The following is a 17,877-nucleotide window of genomic DNA, read 5'->3' on the forward strand; positions in this document are numbered from 1 at the left end:
AGCCCCTCCAGCCAAAGGCCTTTCCTCAAAATGGTAGTCTGCTGGGAATTCCTTCAGTTATCCTTTCATGGGCGGCACTACCGCACACTGGCCACTTGGGGGCACCAGCATACTCCACACCCAAATGAAATGCTTGTGTTTTTCCTAATCTGAAGTACAATCAAGTGTGGTTCAGTCTCCCGTGGTGCTTCTTACAAATACAGAGGCTAATGAAGACATATAACCGCCAAACAAAAAACCCACAAAACTAACCACATTCAGAAGATGTTACAAATAACAGGGAAGTTTTCAATCTCTTCCTCCAAGGGCCCTTTTAAAACCCCAGCCTCTGAATCTTCTTTCTCTCGTGCTTCCAGCCACCCTTCTACCGGTAACTCGAATACCCCACCAGCTCTGCAAAAATAATAAATGCTAACATGCAGCAAGTTTTCATACAGATTAAGTTATGCACTACTTAAAATAAGAAAGACGCCTGACAAGTTGCTCAACATCACACAGCACAAGGAGTGTCACTGCGGGGGCTGGAGCCCCAGATACCAACTCCAGCCCAGCCCTGTGCTGGGCTGTCACATTCGGGACTTCCCTTTGGATTCACATCCTTACATAAATACATAAGATAATATTACAAGTAATCGGCATATTTTTTGTTAGTGATAAAGTTAAGGTTAAAGGGTAATTTTATAGACTAAAATTTAAGAAGAAAGACCAGATGCCATGTTTATAAGTATCCAGTGCATAGCTTTCATTTGAAACAGTGTCCCCTTCAAACAACCAAGTACATGAGCTGAGAAACAGTAACAGAGAACTGAATACAAACACAAAAATAAAATCATCATTAAGCCATGTTAGGTAAAATAAAGTAAAAAAAAAAAATACTTTTCTCAAATACAGGGTTTGGTGACTGGGGAAATGGCTCTGTGGGGGAAATCTTCATGCCACACAAGCATGAGGCTCTGAGTTCAGATCCACAGAATTCACATGAAACCAGGCTCAGCTGGGGAGATGGATCTGTAGGTAAAGCCCTTGCTGCACAGGCATAAGGATCTGAGTTCAAATCCACAGAATCCACATAAAGTCAGGTTCAGTAGCGCACATCTCTGATTCCAGTATTTCCAGAACAAGAGGGGAAGCAGAGACAAGAAAGTCCCCCACAAGCTTGTGGACCGGTTCGCCTGGCATATGAGCTAACAGGACCCTATCTTAAACAAGGTGAGGACCGGCTCCTGCGGTATACACAGAAGCACACACCACATAAACATGCATACACAAAAGGCTTCTTGAGGAAGAGGATGGTAAGGAAGATAAAGGCACAAGAAAGGGAAGGTGGTGAGAACAAAGAGTATGGCTCACAGGTGATAACTGAACCACGACAGTGGCCACTGATGGCTGGACCTTTTCATAATACCTGAATTGTGTAATTTCCAAGTCATAAAAGCCAAAACTACCACTCCACTAAAAAGTCTAGGAATTAGATAGGTTGTGAACATACGTTTGAACTTGGCCCATAAGTTTACTCCTTTTATCTAAGGGTGAAAGCAGAGTATTTCTGACTAGCCTTCTCCTCAGAACGTTTTCATTTTTCATTGCAAGCCATTATCTAAAGAGTGCCAAACAACCAACAACCACATACTAGAAACACAAACTGACCCCAAAAAATATAGCCACCCATACAACTACATGTAAACCAAACAAGAGCATAAGTGATTCCTAAGAAATGCATTATCTGGGGGAAAGGCATCCAGTCCAGACTCTCACCAGTCACACAAGGTTTTCTAAAATACAGGCTGAGACCCGACTAGGTCTTCAAAGGGTGTGTGTATGATGCTTGGAAGGCGGGCGATATGGCCATTTCTAGAGGGTGTAAGGGATAAGAGCAAGTCACTGAGACAGTAGGCAGCTAACATGGCTGGTTGATTGAACAGTTTGTGAAAAGGTCTAGGGAGGCAGCCGAGCCAGCCTTAGCCAGTCGGGGAAACGCACACCCCTGCTCAGCATGGGACAGTCCACATTCTCACCCATTGCTAAGGGTACACATTTACACAATTTCATCATTTTAACAAGAAATGGGGATGTGGATAAAGCCTTTGGGGGGGTATATCTTCTGACCCAGCTGTTTCATTTCTGGGAATTTATCTTACGGCAATAACTAAGTTACAAGGAATCTGCTTTCAGGAAAACAACACAGCTTGTAAACGCAAAATAAGAGAAACAACCTAGTACCTGTCCATTAAGAGCTCTTTTAAATGTGTTACAATGAATCCACATTTCTGAGTACTCTGTAACCATGACAAATCATGTTGAAGAATATGATTTATTGGCATGAAAATGCCTACAATATGATGGGAAGAGAAACAACAACTGCACACACACAGAAGTGTGCTTTTTCTCAGTAGTTTCAGCTTTATGGCGGTAGTGGTAGTGGTGGTAGCTGGGGTTGTTTTTGTTTGGTTTTTGTTTGGGTGTTTGTTTCATCTTTGAAAGTTTTCCATCGAAACTGGAGTGTTTTTAGAATAAGAAATATTAGCTATTTATTAACACGGTTAAAGATTTCATCATCTCTTCATAAATTCATATGAATTAAGGGTTATATACAGCTCACAGTTAGCACTCACAGAAAGCAAAAGTGGGAACACAGACTCCTGGGCAGAGATCTGCACAGCGCACGCCTTCCACACGTGCTCAACACCCTTCCTCTGACACATACCTGGACAAATCCAAACGGAAAGAAACGCTCTGTCTGCCCCTGGGAGCCAGAGTGGAAGGTCTGGCGCCAGTCGTCAATGAGCGCAGGGAACATGCACGAGTACAGATCTCTGTTATAATTTGCATTGGACTCCCCTAAAAAAAAAAAAAAAATCACCAAAATCGTGAGAGGACTTTGGTGTGGATTTTTAAAACGCCTTACATTTTTCTTCTCCCTACCCGGGCCCTGAAGTAGTAGCCTGCAAGCTCTTATGGCGTCATCACTTGCTGTGCCAGAGGCTCTGGGTGTGGCTCTCTCTAGGTTCCTGGAACTCTGGGAGCATAAAGGAAATGAAAATACGTGTGGGCCAATCTGCTAAAGAACAGGCCACCTGAGAATCACGACACCCAGCACGCAGCCCCTAGTCAATGGTTATGAGAGACAGGCCATCCTTGGCCCTCTGGTCACCAGATAACTTAGTTATCTGCCACCAGGTAACTTAGCAGGTAGCCAAGGACAAACAAGAGATCCCAGACAAAACTAGCTGAAGCAGCACAGATAGGAGAACCACCCTGTTAACCCAGAGAAGAGAGAGCTAAAGAAAAGGATAAACTCACTGGGCTTTGAAGCCATTAACTTCTTGGGGCACTTGGTCACATTGCAAAAGCTAACTGACACAATGGAGAAAGGGTAAGCTCACCCTGGTACCACACCGCCCCTTTCAAAGTCATGTTTTGCAGTGGATGGATCATGGCATTCCAGAGGACAGAGTGCGATGAGGGTCCGGTCACAGAAACATCCCGGAAGAACCTGAAATCGACAAGATGAACAGGGTCACCAGATCACAAGAGTCAGCCTGCGCACGTTCACTTGGACAGACCTCAGATGAAACAGCACAGGGCTAATCCAGTTTATTGCATTTCACTTGAGAGCATGGGAATAGCCTTGGGGTTCTACCTCCAGGCTCTTCTGAGTCAGTTCTGTGCGAGGCCACAGGAAGCTGTGCCAATTTCCAGATACGGCCATTAAAGCGAGAGGGAGGCTGACTTACAGGCAATAAATTCAGCTAACTACTCCTCAGTAGAGAGACGCTTAGACGAGCTGAAGTGTTCTGCTTTTGTGAGTAATATCACGATTATCTTCCATAGAACTAAACAAATGCATACATACTTAATTCTTTTTGCAAAATAAATTCCCAGCAGCGGCATTACTGAGCCAAAAGAAGGGTTTTTTTGATATGGTCCCAAACCTCTCTGTGGAATACATATATGCATTTAAGTGCGCAGCCGCTCTGTACGAGGATCCCCACTTTCCCCGCCATTTGCATTTGCACTCCCACTCCTCGGAGATCTGGCTTTAAAACCCACCACACGCTAGGTAAGACTTCCCTCCTACTCTCCCAAAGGCCATTCTCTTTGTCCAAACTTACTGTCTCCACCCCACCCATACCCAGGCAAGCCTGTATCCAAAAGTCCCAGCTGTACCGAGAGCAAAGTTCTCCCGCTCCCAGAGAGGAGGAAACAGTGCTCACAGAAGTGGGGCGTGTGCCATTCACCTTCACCTGCATATTCTTTAGGGTTTTTGTTTCGTTTTTCACTGACTAGTTCTTTCTCTCCCCCAAATATTCTCCCCACCCAGCTTTTCCTAGGCAGGCTTACTCAGTACACTAATATATTTTAAATACATATTTATGCATGCCTTCCTGTCTGGCTGTTTACTCTTGAGGCACGAGAGCTTGTACGGTGGCCAAGAGGAACCCAGGTGTTGGGGTCGGATTAGCCCACTTACTAGTCCTGCCCACAAGCCACTTATTGATCCTCTGTGGGACTCAGTGTCTTTAACCATGGAACAGCAGCAGGATTGCCACGAGAACCAGATGAACTAATGCATGTCAGAGCCTAGTGCAGTACCCTCCGTAGAAAACAGCAGCAAGCACTCAGCTACTGCGGTTACTGAGTTAAATGGTCGTAATCCCCTACTGACATGTACCCAGGTGACTACAGTGCTCATGACAACAGCCTGTATCCTACACATGGATAACTCCACACACACAGGACAAATGTGGACATTCAGTGCACACTTACCTCCTCAGAGGACACAAGGGTCCCTCACTCTCACACTCGTTCTTTGTGGGCTTTATCTCGGGCTGAAGAACTCTTGCATCCCTTGTATCAGGGACTCCACAGGCTTCCAGTGACCTTCTAGATGACCAGACTTCAATGGGTGTCCCACCCCAGCTGGAGGAGACCAGCCCAATGGGATACTGCAGAGTGTCATACAGGTACCGCCCAAAGAGCCAGCACACGGCTGACATGTAAGTGAAATATCCATGGCCCAAGTTTCCTGAGCGGAGAAAGATTACAGGGGCAGTCACGAGAGGAGCAAAGGAATACCAACCGGAGCTGTGAGATCAGTCTAGGTGAGAGCAGGATGCATGAGCCAGCCCTAGGCTCCTTTCAGAAGCAAGGTAAAATGAGGGACAGAGACAAGATACAGCCCAAGATGAAGCTTAGCTTCCAAAGCTCCCCTGTGGAGAATCTTCTCCCCCACCCCCTCATCAGTGACCATTTCTCTTCGTGGCTTTTTAGGCTGTTTGTTTTTTTCAGTTGCTTATGTTTTTCTCCATAACGAGGAACTAGAGCTCTCAGTCTGGCATCATGACAAATGAAAACAATTGTGTTGCCATCTGAACAGAAATAATGCACTTATGTAATCAGGGAACCAAAACTCTAAGCAGGTTTTGAGGTACCCTAGAACCTCAGGCACCTCGTAATCCAGGAATCTTCGCCCTCTTCAGGAGGAAAGGGCCACAAGAACCATCAGCTCCCTTTTCCACCCTCTTGTCTGGCTACTCACTTAAGGCAAGCAGCCAGGAGGGAGGGATGAAATGTATTTTTTTTTTCTGGATGATTTATGACCAACTCCACGCCTAAAGTAATGGAGTGCTGAGAAATCTGGCAGAAAGGGAGACACAGCCATCACCAGCTTTGCTCTTTCACCAGTCTGGTTAATCTGTTCACACTGCCCCGGAACCGACATAAGCTGCTGCACCTGAGTTCCACAGGGAGGAAGTTGATGAGGGGAGGGAGGATGCAAACACACACAGCGACAAGATTGATTCAGATCAGTACTTAGGCACTGGCTTAGCACTGCAAAGGACTCAAACCCAAGGAGTGATAGTGCAAATGCAGAAAATCAAATCAATTTCCGATGAATTACAATTGAGTATCTGCTATGTGCCAAGCTACATGATGGTTGAGACACAGCAGCAGTGAATGAGCCACAAAGAACTGCCCAGAAGTTCTAAAGCTTACTGAATAAGCCAAGTGATTAGTTGAATAAAATGACAAAATACAGTGTCTTAAGAGATGCAGAGAAGTATAAGACAGAGTTAACAAAAAAAATACTAAATGAAATGAAGTTCATAAAAAGCCTGGTTTAGGGGCTAGAGAGGTGGCTCAGCAGTTAAGAGCACTGGCTGCTCTTCCAGGACCTGGGTTCAATTGCCAGCACCCACAGGGCAGCTCACAACTGGGTGTAATTCCAGTTCTAGGGTTTCTGATACCCTCATACAGACATACATGCATGCAAAACACTAATGAACATAAAATAAAAAATATATTTCTTAAAAAGTCTGGTCTAGACTAACTTCCTCCCCTCTCTGCACAGCCTCATCAAGTCATTTCCTGTAATAATCTGCTAAGTGTTTCCCTCTACGATGGTCAGAATGACACTGACTCCACTGTTTAGTCGTGATTAGGAGATGTAGCCATGTTGGAGGTATGTCACTGGGAGTGGGCTTTGAGGTTTCAAAAGTCCACACCAAGTTCATTCTCTCTCTGTCTCTCTCTCTCTCTCTCTCACTCTCGCTCTCGCTCTCTCTCTCTTACACACACACACACACACACACACACACACACACACACACACTGCTGCCTGCAAATCAGATGTAGCTCTCAGCTATTGCTTCCGTACCCTACCCGCCTGCCTGCCTGCCACCATGCTCCCTGCCATGATGGTCATGGACTAACCCTCTGAAGCTATAAGCAAGCCCCCAATTAAATATTTTCTTCTGTAAGTTGCCCTGGTCATGGTGTCTCCCAGCTATAAAAGAGTATTTCTCTTCTATAGTTTTAGTTACCCGAAAGCAGGAACTTATCTTATTCATACCTAGCAAATCATGGGCTCTCAGGAGCTTGGTGAAGAATACACTTATACTTGAAAAGGGAGGAACAAATAAAGTCTCTGAGGGAAAGCATATACAAAGTAAAACAGAAAGGGCCTAGAAAGAACACGGAGACCACATTTGAAAGGAAGGATAAAAGAAGCAAAGAACAGGGGTGAGGTGGTGGCGGCGGCAGGAGAGCTGGTTAGGAGTGGCTAAGGGCAGTGGTCAACAGTGCTAAGTGGTTAGGAGTGGCTAAGGGCGGTGGTCGACAGTGTCAAGTGCCGCTGAGGTCACAGAGCTTATAACGAGAACAGTAACATTAAGGTGAAAAAGTGTTGCGGTGTAAGAACCAGACTACCAAGGACTAAAGAATGGACCATGTTGCTGGATGATGGTGGAGCACACCTTTAATTCCATCGCTCAGGAGGCAGAGGCCAGCAGGCGGATCTTGGAGCTCAAGGACAGCCAGTTCTATAGACAGAGTTTCAGGACAGCCAGGGCTACAAAGAGAAGCCCTATCTCGAAAAAAAAAGAAAAGGAAAAAAAAAAGAGGAGTGAAATATGTCAAGGCAGTGAAGAGAAGGAAAACAAAAGACTCTAGAAAGTGTAAAGCAACAGGAAGAGATGGAGCTTCATGAGAAGATGTTGGCTCTGTTTTAGTTTGTGAAAAGAAAGAGCAAGGCTAAACCCTTGAAGTAGGAACTGTGTGTCTCTCACACGCTCTGCCCTGTCCTTGGACTAGTGCAGAGCCTGTGGCAGAGGAGGCAAAGACACGAAATAAAGACTCTGTGTCGAATGAAGAGAAAGGGCAGAATAAAACCTGATGAAAAAAGGCTCTGGAGGAAGCTGGGGCAGATCCAAATTCACTCTAAAAGGACATCAGTAAGTTATACTCAGACACAGGCATGGGGGCGGGGGAACAGAGAGGGTTACCATGAGGGAGGAAGATGCTGGGCCCCTCATGCTGAACAACATCAGTACTGTTCTCAGGTAAAAGCAAGAGCCCTTTCCTGAACAACAGGGGAAGACTCAGGGTGGACATGAAACATGAAACCATGATCACCGGGGATGGGATGGAGACCCAGTAGGAACAAAAGGATAGTTCTGTAATAATAAGAACCAAACTGAGGGGTTATGGGTTCTGCTTAAGTCACTAACCCGTTCCCTAGAGACGCGCAGGCTGAAGCACTCACGTACCTGCAGTGGGCTTGGACCACGACAGGTCAACCTCATCAAGGTCCTCCAGTTCCTCCTCTGCCTGGACGAGGGAGACAGAGAAGATGCGCACAGACTGGTAGGCAGCACTGTCAGACAACTCCTTCGAGGCATTAAAGATCTAGAAAGATCAGAGAATCCATTAACCTGGGAGACAGCAAGCTGGCTTGCAGTATCTCAGTAAACACTTCTTGCAATCCACTGAGCTCCTTCTAACAGTTGGATACACAGAGAACAAAGGAATAACCAAATCAGTAATGGGTTGGACCAAAACCGTTGGGTCCACTCTGACCAATGGAGTCCATGACGAATCGCAACTCACAAGCGAGGGAACCTGGTATCTTCCACAGCAGGTCTATACGGGACAAGAAGAGCTGTGCTGGGTGCAGCTAAAGAACACTGTGTATTGCATCATTATCTCCCCTCACCCCCATGGTTCTGGGGACTAGATCTAGGGTCTAATGTATGCCTGGCAATCCTACCACCAAGCTACACCTCCCAGCCCACAGTTTAATTTGGAACTAAAAGACTTGTTCCCTCTGGTAACTGATACCTGATAACAAAGTATCTGAATTCACTCCTTTTAACAATGGTGTTTAGGGAGTGTCTGTGGAGACAACATAGACCATGGCTTATTTAATCTATATACCATTAGTTTAAAAAAAGATTACAAAGAAACACACAAGAGAAATGACCGTGGAACCTAGGTTAATCTTGTCTTGGTCCTGGGACACAGTCACTAAGCGAAAGGCTAGCAAAAGAGGTAACCTGAAAAGTGCTGCCAGGGGAAGGTTCGGGAGAGTCCCAAGGAACTAGAGAAAGAAACATGTCTGCCCAGAGATACCACATGAGTATCCACCCCATGAGTCCTCATGACACAGTGGCCTGGTGCTATTCTGGGCAAGATTGTACGTGCCGTACTGAGTGACTCATTAGGCCTGGTAAGCCTCGTTCCTCTACATCTTAGGAACACCCTACTTCCTTTCATTGTGGTCTCTTGCACTGTTGTTGGGTTATTGTTTGGGGTTTTGTCTTCATTAGGGTTTTTATTGCTGTGACGAAACACCATGACCAAAAAGCAAGTTGGAGAGGAAAGGGTTTATTAGGCTTACACTAAAGCATTTCTGTTCATCACTGAAGGAAGTCAGGACAGTATCAGGGCAGGATCCTGGAGGCAGAAGCTGATGCAGAGGCCATGGGGGTTGCTGCTTACTGGCTTGCTTCCCATGGCTTCCTCAACTCACCTTCTAATAGAACCCAGGACCAACAGCCCAGGGATGACACCACCTACCATAGGCTGGGCCCTCACCCACTGATCACTAAACGAGGAAATGCCTTACAGCTCGATCTTAAGGAGGCATTTCCTCAGCTGAGGCTCCTTCCTTCCTCTGATGACTCTAGTTTATGTCAAGTTGACACACAAAACCTGCCAGCACAGGTCTGTTGCTGTTGTTGTTTCCTTTATCATAAAAATCGAAGGACAATATCTTGGTTTGCTTTTGTATTTGTGTACGCATTTGCTCCAGAGTCCTCTCTATCCCCCAGAGCAGTCCAGCTTCTCCCAAAACAAAGGACCAACAGGATCATCAGGAAGGTCAGTTACCATGTGCCTCAGGGAGCAGGCTCTCCAGCTGAGTCCAGCTGCCACAGCAAGGCACAGGAGGCCAGGGTACTTTGCATTGGCCTCCAGTCACAGAGGTGGCAGCTGCTTCACTTTCCCTCCCAGCCACCGCAGAGAACAGCTGGCCTTCCAACCCACGGTCCAGAAGAAGGAAAAGGATAAAGCAGCCAGGGTGCCCCCTTGGCATCTCATTGAAAACTGCTGCCCCTAGAATCGCCTTTGAGTTGACTACGGCACTGGCTGTAGCCAACAACACAAGCAAATAGAAAGGAAATTGCTCTTGGGTCACTGTGGGAGTCACAACCTGATGTGCCTCCTGGGCGGTATCAACTCCAGCTGTGAAGGTCTCCATACTTAGGGCAGACATTATGCACAGTCTCAGGAAAATTCCACTGGACATCCTGATCTGTCTTCAGGAGCTTACCTGGCAGGTTTAATGGAAAATAGATGGCAAAGAGAAAGAAGCTGAAGTGCTCACAGTGTACTCTGGCAGGGAAATTGTTTTTTAGCATTAAGTACCTGTAAAAAGTCACCTCCTTTGAAATTCAGCTCTGCACTGAGCACGAAGCATCGTGTGTTGCTTCCATGGAAACAGTGGATGAAGCTGCTTTCATTCCCTCCACCCACACTAGCTTCCGCACTGCCTGGGAACGCGAGCAGCTCAAAGCAATGAGCCGCCAGCTTGGGGAAGCAGGATGGGAGAGCATGCTACTTGTCTTCCAACCCCATTGCTGAGTCTGCCTGAGGAGTGCCAGGGCAGTGGAGTCAGGGTGGCTGGCATGCTCATCTATTGTTACCAGCCCAGGGAACTGGATTCAAAACATTAAACTGGAAGGCTTCCATCCTTTCTCATATTTGCCAGAACTGGAAAGCCGGCTGTTAACAAAAATGGGGGTGGGGAAATTTCTGCTGTACCTGATGACAATCACATCTGAAATTGGTCCCCGTTCCCCATACCACTGCCTTTTTGATGGAAGCATTTCCTCTGGGATATTGGCAGCAAATTTAGGAATAAAGAGATTTCAGGAAGATTTTCATTTAAATGACACTTGGTTTCCCTGTTGATGAAAGGGAAGCTTTACTCCATCTGCTGAGATCAGATTTCATCTCATCAAACACCTCAGTATAATTATTTCCCTACCAAGTATTTAAATGAGGATGTAAATGAATACCAAGGTATTTGAAGTCATTAGGCTGCCTGGGCTGAGGGAGAGCACCGCTGTCTCTCCAGGGACCAGACCAGTCCCCATCAAAGCAGCTGCTCACCAGTGTTCATTTTGTAACCTTTATACCACATTCTTGAATTAATGAAGACACATCAAGAATCTATTTCCCTCAGAGGATCAAAGCATGGGGCCTGCAAGGGAGAACAAGACATATGTGTAAGTGTGTATGTATGTGAATGTGTGAAAATGTAAGCGTATGTGTGTGCCCACACTCACACATGTGGTGGACGGACATCTAGTCATCGACACAAAACAATTTGGAGATTTAGTACCTTGTTTCATCTTCTACTATATCAGTTTAGTTCTAAGGTTGAGGTAATAACTGTATATAAGCCATCCGCCATACTTCCAAGAGTCTGCTACTGGAATGTGGCACCCATCCCTCTCTTCCGTATATTAATTTCTCTATATGTAAAATAAGAAAGAGGAGATTGTCAAGTGATGGGCTTCTTGTCTGATACTGGACATGTTTTCCTGAGCCTCACTGGAAATAGCTGAGTCTTAAGACCTACCCTGAGGTGGCAGATGAACATTTAGACTTTTCTCCATTTATAAACATCTCACTCGGTGTTATAAATAACATTCAGCTTTAAAATTCCATTTTACCCTAACAACAAGATGGGCATACAATCTGCCATTTCCTTCTTTGAATGTGAAGAGGGGTAGGTTATAGTGAGAATCTTACCTCCTCAAAAAGGCACATGGAGGGAGGAAAGGAAAGAGAGACAGCCCCTGTGTTTGTGTGCTTATGTGCACTGGGAATCTGGACAGAGAAAGGAGCAAGAGCATGAAGAGGGAGCTGTGTAATGCACGCTTCCTATCAAAAGAGAAGGCTCTGCACACTGTTAAAAGACTGGAAAATGTGGCTTTCGGTATTATAGCACATAAAATGCTGCCTTACAAACTAAGTGCATGGGGGTTGGGGGGGGAGAGAGAGAGAGAGAGAGAACACATATGTTTTAGATAGAACCCTCTTTTCTGTCCCCCTCCATCTCAGAGCTCTCAGCCCAGAGTTAATTCAGAAGATGCTCGAGAAAATTCCAGGCAGAAAGAAAGTGTTTACTCTTAGCAATCAAGAACTGATTTAGCTTGACAGAAAATGGGATGGGATCCCTTGGCATAGTCTGCTATTGAGAAAGTTACTATATAGATACAAACAGATCTGGTCCATGCCTTTCAGTGAAAACACAGAAGTACAATTAAAACATGAGGGAAAGCACTGCTTTCTCTAATGACTTAATAGGAGTTCCACTTCTGTATAAAACCATGATTTCTACCAGGATAAAAACCTCACATCTGTGTTCATTCAAACATGCCAACAAGGTCAAGGCCAAGTTTAGCTTAATAGGCATTTCGATTTAAAATACTTCCATATATTTAATTAAGGCAGGAAGTAAGAGTTCACAAAATACTGATTAGGAAATTATATATACAAGAAGTCAGATTTTTGAATTAGTTAAACATGGGTAAAATGAAGTAGATTTGTCAACCTTTTTAATAGCATTGTTCGGCAACAGGTTTTCTTAAAGGGAATACTGAAACTATAAAGAATAAAAGCTGTATAAACAAGCCAGGCCATGGGGGCACAAACCTTTCATCCCAGCTCTTAGGAGGCAGAGGCAGGCGAATGTCTAAGCTTAAAGTCAGCCTGATATACAGAGCTAGATCCAGGACAGCCAGGACCAGGGCTACACAAAGAAACCCTATCAAAAAGAAAAAAAAAAAAAAAAAGGCTTAAAGTATATAAAAGTACCCTAGTTTATACTTTTTTAATGATTTGTTTTTATTTTATGTGCATTGGTGTTTTGCCTGCATGTGTGCCTGTTGGATCCACTGGAACTGGAGTTACAGACAGTTATGAGCTGGTATGTAGGTGCTGGGAATTGAACCTGGGTCCTCTGGAAAAACAGCCAGTGCTCTTAACCACTGACTCATCTCTGCAGCCCCTCTGGTTTATACTTTTATCAAAGAGAGAACCGAAAGAAAAGCATGGCTTGGTTGTACAGATTCCTAAGCCTCAAACTTAGAATATTTCTTAAAAACAGAAAAATGGATAGTTAAGAAAGGCAAGAAGAGATAACTAGAAAAGAAACTCAGTTTGGAGGATAATGCTAGGAATAGCAGTAATCTTTAACCTCTGTAGGGAGAAAACTGCGTATATAAACACAATTAGTGCCAACCAATACCAATTTAATCAATAGCCCACTTCTTTAGGTTGCTAAAGAAAATAATTTAGTATGAAAGCACTCAGATTAGATCTTGCACATGATAAGCACTTAGCAAATGAAAACACCTTCCTTTTCCTTGTTAGTCTTTTTCCCTTCTCCTTCTTTTCTCTTCCTCCCCATTATCAACATTTATTGTCAGCTGAGACCCTCCAAATTACCTGTAACACAGTCATCTGCATGTTACTCTGCCCACTGCACAGCCAGACATCTCCAAATAAGACATCGTGAACCCTCAGGGTGAGATTCGTTATCCCCAAAGTCTGCTGTGCCAGCACTTCAAAGGGTCCCCCGGGCTTCCTAGGATCCAGCACCACCATCCAAGTGTTGGAGTGTGCTGCAACAACAACAGACTCCAAGGAGTTAGCCAACCAACCACCTAAAACAAAGTCAAACCCCGAACACACTCCATGTGTGGCTATGCCCAGGCGCTGTGACAAACTGTATTCAAAGCTATAGAGATTGGCCAAATTCCAGACAAGGGGGATAGCACTGTCGAGAACAGCAGCCTTTTCATCCTTAATCTGTACCAATCCACTCTTATTTTTAACTAAGGCGTTTACAGAAAAAATTAGTTACCCAGTTATAATCCTAAGTTAGGAGAGACAAAAATACAGATAGATTAAAATTCAAGGACAGTTAGTTAAAAAAAATTAAAAAACACAAAATAGAAATTCTCATTTCACTATCCAACTGTCAATATTACCATAATCTAATCTTTCTGATTTACACAGCACCCCAAACTAACTTGCAATTATCCAATCAAATGTGAGCATAGGCTAAGACTCATTTGTGCTCTGAATATTCCCTTTACTAAGCAGAATCACCCTTGTCATCCACCCCACCTCCTCCCATGTTGCTAACAAGTACTAACATTGCTGGTGGCACTGGGCTCCCCCATTAGTGAACAGGTGCGTGGGGAAACGAACACGTCAACAAGTAGTGGGAAGCGTATAAATTAATCTCTGCAAAAAATATATTTTAACTTGCCCAGTTGATTATTCAGAATGAGCTTCTGGGACTCCACTAAGGAGAGGAGACGCGACGAAAGACCCTATTTTAGAAATCCCTGGCTTGCTCCCCAGGAGCCACATCTTCCGCTGCCTTCTTCCAGGTCACTGGATCACTGCTGTCACTGTCATACACAAAGATTAAAAAAAAAAAAAAAGTCTTCCAAGTGGCAAGAGAAACAAGAAAACATAAAAACAGTAGAACAGGGAAATACAAACATAGAAAAGGCAGAGAAAACATTTTAACATAAAAATGGTCAAACGTGAATTGGCTTATCACAGTTGGTGTCACACCAATCTAAATTCAAAGGAAAAGAATGGGGAGACGGGGCAACAGAGCAGTGGAAAATTATTCCCCTAACCTATGCAAAGAAATAATTACGTAGATAATTACATAAATACCACGCAAGCACCTACTCCATGCTGGGCAGCCGAGGCTCTTTCTAGCCAGAGACAGCTAAGCAGAAACAGAAGCCCAGATGCACACTGGAAAACTAGGAAAAACTGAAGCCATGCAGGGTCGCTTAGAAAGCTGGGGGAAACATCTATACACTTGGCCTCTGAAAAGCAAAAGCAGCTGAGCTTGTCATTCCCCTCCAGGAGGTCAGCGAAGCCCAGGACCACGGGCTCACTGTTGTATTTCTCTGACCAATAGCCAGGCATTAGCACATAAATGCACATAAAATGCATAATTCCACCTAAACCAGAAAAATCACTGTTTTGGAAACAGTGGGCAGCTAGTACAGATTGAGTCGCACAGGTGTGATGTGCTCCGTATGGCTCACACTGCTGAACAGGCAGACGTTCCAATCTGTCCTAATACAGGCTTGCCAAGGTCTTTCCAGGCTTCCTGCACCAATACACCTCCCCAAGACTCTGTCCTCCTGCCACTGGCACTGCTCATGTGTGCTGATGGGGGTCAAGTGCCAGAAAACTTAACACAGGACTATGTCTTAGACTTCTCCTATCATCCAAGTATTCAGAGGTTTTAATTGGGTATTTTCCCTTAGCTTTTCAGCACACACGGATGGTGACAAAAGCTCCTCCTGCCAGCACTTCCAACAAGTGTCAGTGTCTATGGTGGTATGAATAAGAGTGGCCCCCAAAGGCTCATATATGTGAATGTTTAGGAAGAGGCATTAGGTGTGGCCTTATTGGAGGAATTGCATCACTACGGGTGAGCTTTGGTGTTTCAAATGCTCAAGCCAGGTCCAGTGGCTCTCTCTTCCTGCTGCCTGCCTATCCAGATACAGGACTCTCGGCTCGTTCTCCAGCACCATGTCTGCCTGTACGCCACCATGCTTCCTGTCATAATGATCATGGACTAAACCTCTGAACTTCTAAGCCAGCCCCATTTCAACGCTTTCATGGTGTCTCTTCACAGCAACAGACACCCTGACTAAGGCAATGTCCAACAACAAAAAGACAGGAAGGAGAACAGGCAAAACAGCACCACCATCTTCACTACCACTACAGCCAGAAAGTGGAGAGGCTACTGGGAGGGCCTAGAACCTGAGGAAAACCGAACCTGGAGGCTGAGCTCTGATCTCAACATCCTTTGTTCCAGAGAAACCTGTCTTCAACCGCTCAAAAACCCTCCATCTTGGCTAGCTAAGATCTTTGAGTTTCTAGTGTTTTCCCTCTCTCATATAAGAAAAGAAAAATAAGCCCTGACACAATGCTGTATTGGGTGACAGAGCAAGAGAAACTTAGTGCATAACGGTGAATTCACCGATGGGAATGCCCATCCGTGAGACGACTCACAAGCAATAGGATCTGTTTCTATGTGGATACCATCTGCAGGAAAGAGTGCAGCACCTGTGATGTCTTAGACGAAGGTGGGATTCTAAAGTCAGAAGCCACTGTGTTTTACAAAGAGAACTGCCTAGTCCTGGGATTTTCAATTCCAAACAGATTGCTTATGAGAGCAAGCCACAGGCCACTTACGAGCTTTTAGAAAGTCTGTGCACCCATCAAATCTGTTAGGATGGGTACAGATAGAAAATCTGAGCCAGAGGCCATAACTCATCCAACATCCAATGAGCTTTCTGCTGGTTCTTGGTCTTCTGACCAGTTGCTCTGGTCTTTGCCTCCTGGGCAATAGTCATTTGCTACCTTGTTACCTCTCGTGACAGTCCTGGCCAGGGCTTCTTTAAGTTTTCATTTTCAGTGCAGTAAGACCTTCCTTAATTCTGCATCCTTACATGTTTTTCTTCTACTATCTAGGAAGACTGATCTCCTTGCTTCACCATACAGCTTCTTAGCCTGCTTACATATTGCCAAGCACCCCATCAAGTAAATGACAAAAATAAACTCCAAACCTGGGTTATGCTGAGAAGAAAATCATGCAAATAGACAAGGGCTTTATGTTTTCACATGTAACAGCATGTCTGGTGGCTTGCCCCTGACTACTGACCTGAATATTACAGCCAAGGACACACACAAAGAAAGAATTCTCTATCTCCCTTTTCTCTCCATCTTCCCCAGATAACTCCAGCCTCAAGATGGAAACCACAATCAAAGGGACAAAATGAAATTAATTTGTGTAGAGACATAATTAATCATAAAATATTTTCTTGCCTTTCTTACTAATCATATCAAATATTAATTATTTTGCAGGTTACTGTGCCCAATACCAAGAAGGGGGTGGGATATCCAAGGCCTTTTATCTTCTCAAGAGGAACATGCAGGGCTAAAAAAAGCGGCTCTCTTCACTTCTCCACACAGAACCTGACTCTACATTGGCTGTAACGTGACCCTGAGGCTTTTAAATGTGGCTCAAAGGTGAAGATCTTATTGTCTAAACCATCCCTTACTATCGACATTCAGTCTTTAGCTTAAAATTCAAATCTACCACCACCAAATAAGAACAAAATAAAAACTAAACACTTTATGTCAGTAAAGCTGCTTATAAAAATCATATAAACTATAACATGCTGGGGCATACATACCTTAGAGCAGGTTCTAAAGTTACAGGCTTGTATTATCCTCCCTGCTCCAGAGCAAACAGAACCTGTGACCTGCTTTCAATCAATAGTTCTACAGTAGAGGAGAGGTGAAATGTCTCTTTTGAGATGAGATTATTTTAGTCAGAATTGTCATCATTAAGAAAACAATGACAACAAAAGCTGGTGAGGAACCTTTATAGACTACTAATGGGAATATAAACTAAGTATTTATGAAAATTAATATGCTCTAGCCAGGTGATGGTGGCACACACCTTTAGTCCCAGTACTCATGAGGTAGAGGCAGATGGATCTCTAAATTTGAGGTCAGTCTGGTTCTCATAGTAAGTTCCAGGACAGCCAGGGATACACAGAGAATCCCTGTCTCAAAAAAAAAAAAAAAAAAAAGGAAAGAAAAGAAAGGAAGGGAAGAAGAAAGAAAGAAACAAAGAAAGGAAGAAAGAAGGAAAGAAAGAAAAAAAGAGAAAAGAAGATTAATATGTTCAAAAAATTAAAAGTAAAATGACCATGTGATCCAGCTATACCTGCAGGTAAATTCCAGAGTATATACCTGAAAGAAGATAAATCAGCATATCACAGAGATCCTTACACATCTGTGTTTCTGAGGCACTATTTGCAGTAGCCAAGATAAGAAATCAGCCCAGATATCATCAATAGATGAAGAAGAAAATGTGTCATGTACCTACATACAATGGATTTTTATTCAGACATAAAAAAGAACGAAATTATATCATTTGTAAGGAAAATGGATAAAATAGGAAAG

The 17,877-nt window shown here is 44.2% G+C and overlaps 1 protein-coding gene across 1 annotated transcript in view; it reads right to left on the reverse strand.

Moving 5' to 3' along the window:
* Siae (sialic acid acetylesterase) overlaps window positions 1-17,877 on the reverse strand; it is a 35,503-nt gene that overhangs the window by 11,349 nt on the left and 6,277 nt on the right. The window contains exons 3-7 of the mRNA XM_048448393.3: window positions 13,300-13,475; window positions 8,049-8,187; window positions 4,768-5,026; window positions 3,384-3,493; window positions 2,705-2,838 (exon numbers count right to left, since the gene is read on the reverse strand). Of these exons, the coding sequence (XP_048304350.3) occupies window positions 2,705-2,838; window positions 3,384-3,493; window positions 4,768-5,026; window positions 8,049-8,187; window positions 13,300-13,475 (818 nt within the window). The remainder of the gene's footprint in view (window positions 1-2,704; window positions 2,839-3,383; window positions 3,494-4,767; window positions 5,027-8,048; window positions 8,188-13,299; window positions 13,476-17,877) is intronic.

The sequence above is a fragment of the Myodes glareolus genome, chromosome 4, assembly GCF_982192425.1.
Source record: "Myodes glareolus chromosome 4, mMyoGla1.1, whole genome shotgun sequence".
Classification (NCBI taxonomy): Eukaryota; Metazoa; Chordata; class Mammalia; order Rodentia; family Cricetidae; genus Myodes; species Myodes glareolus.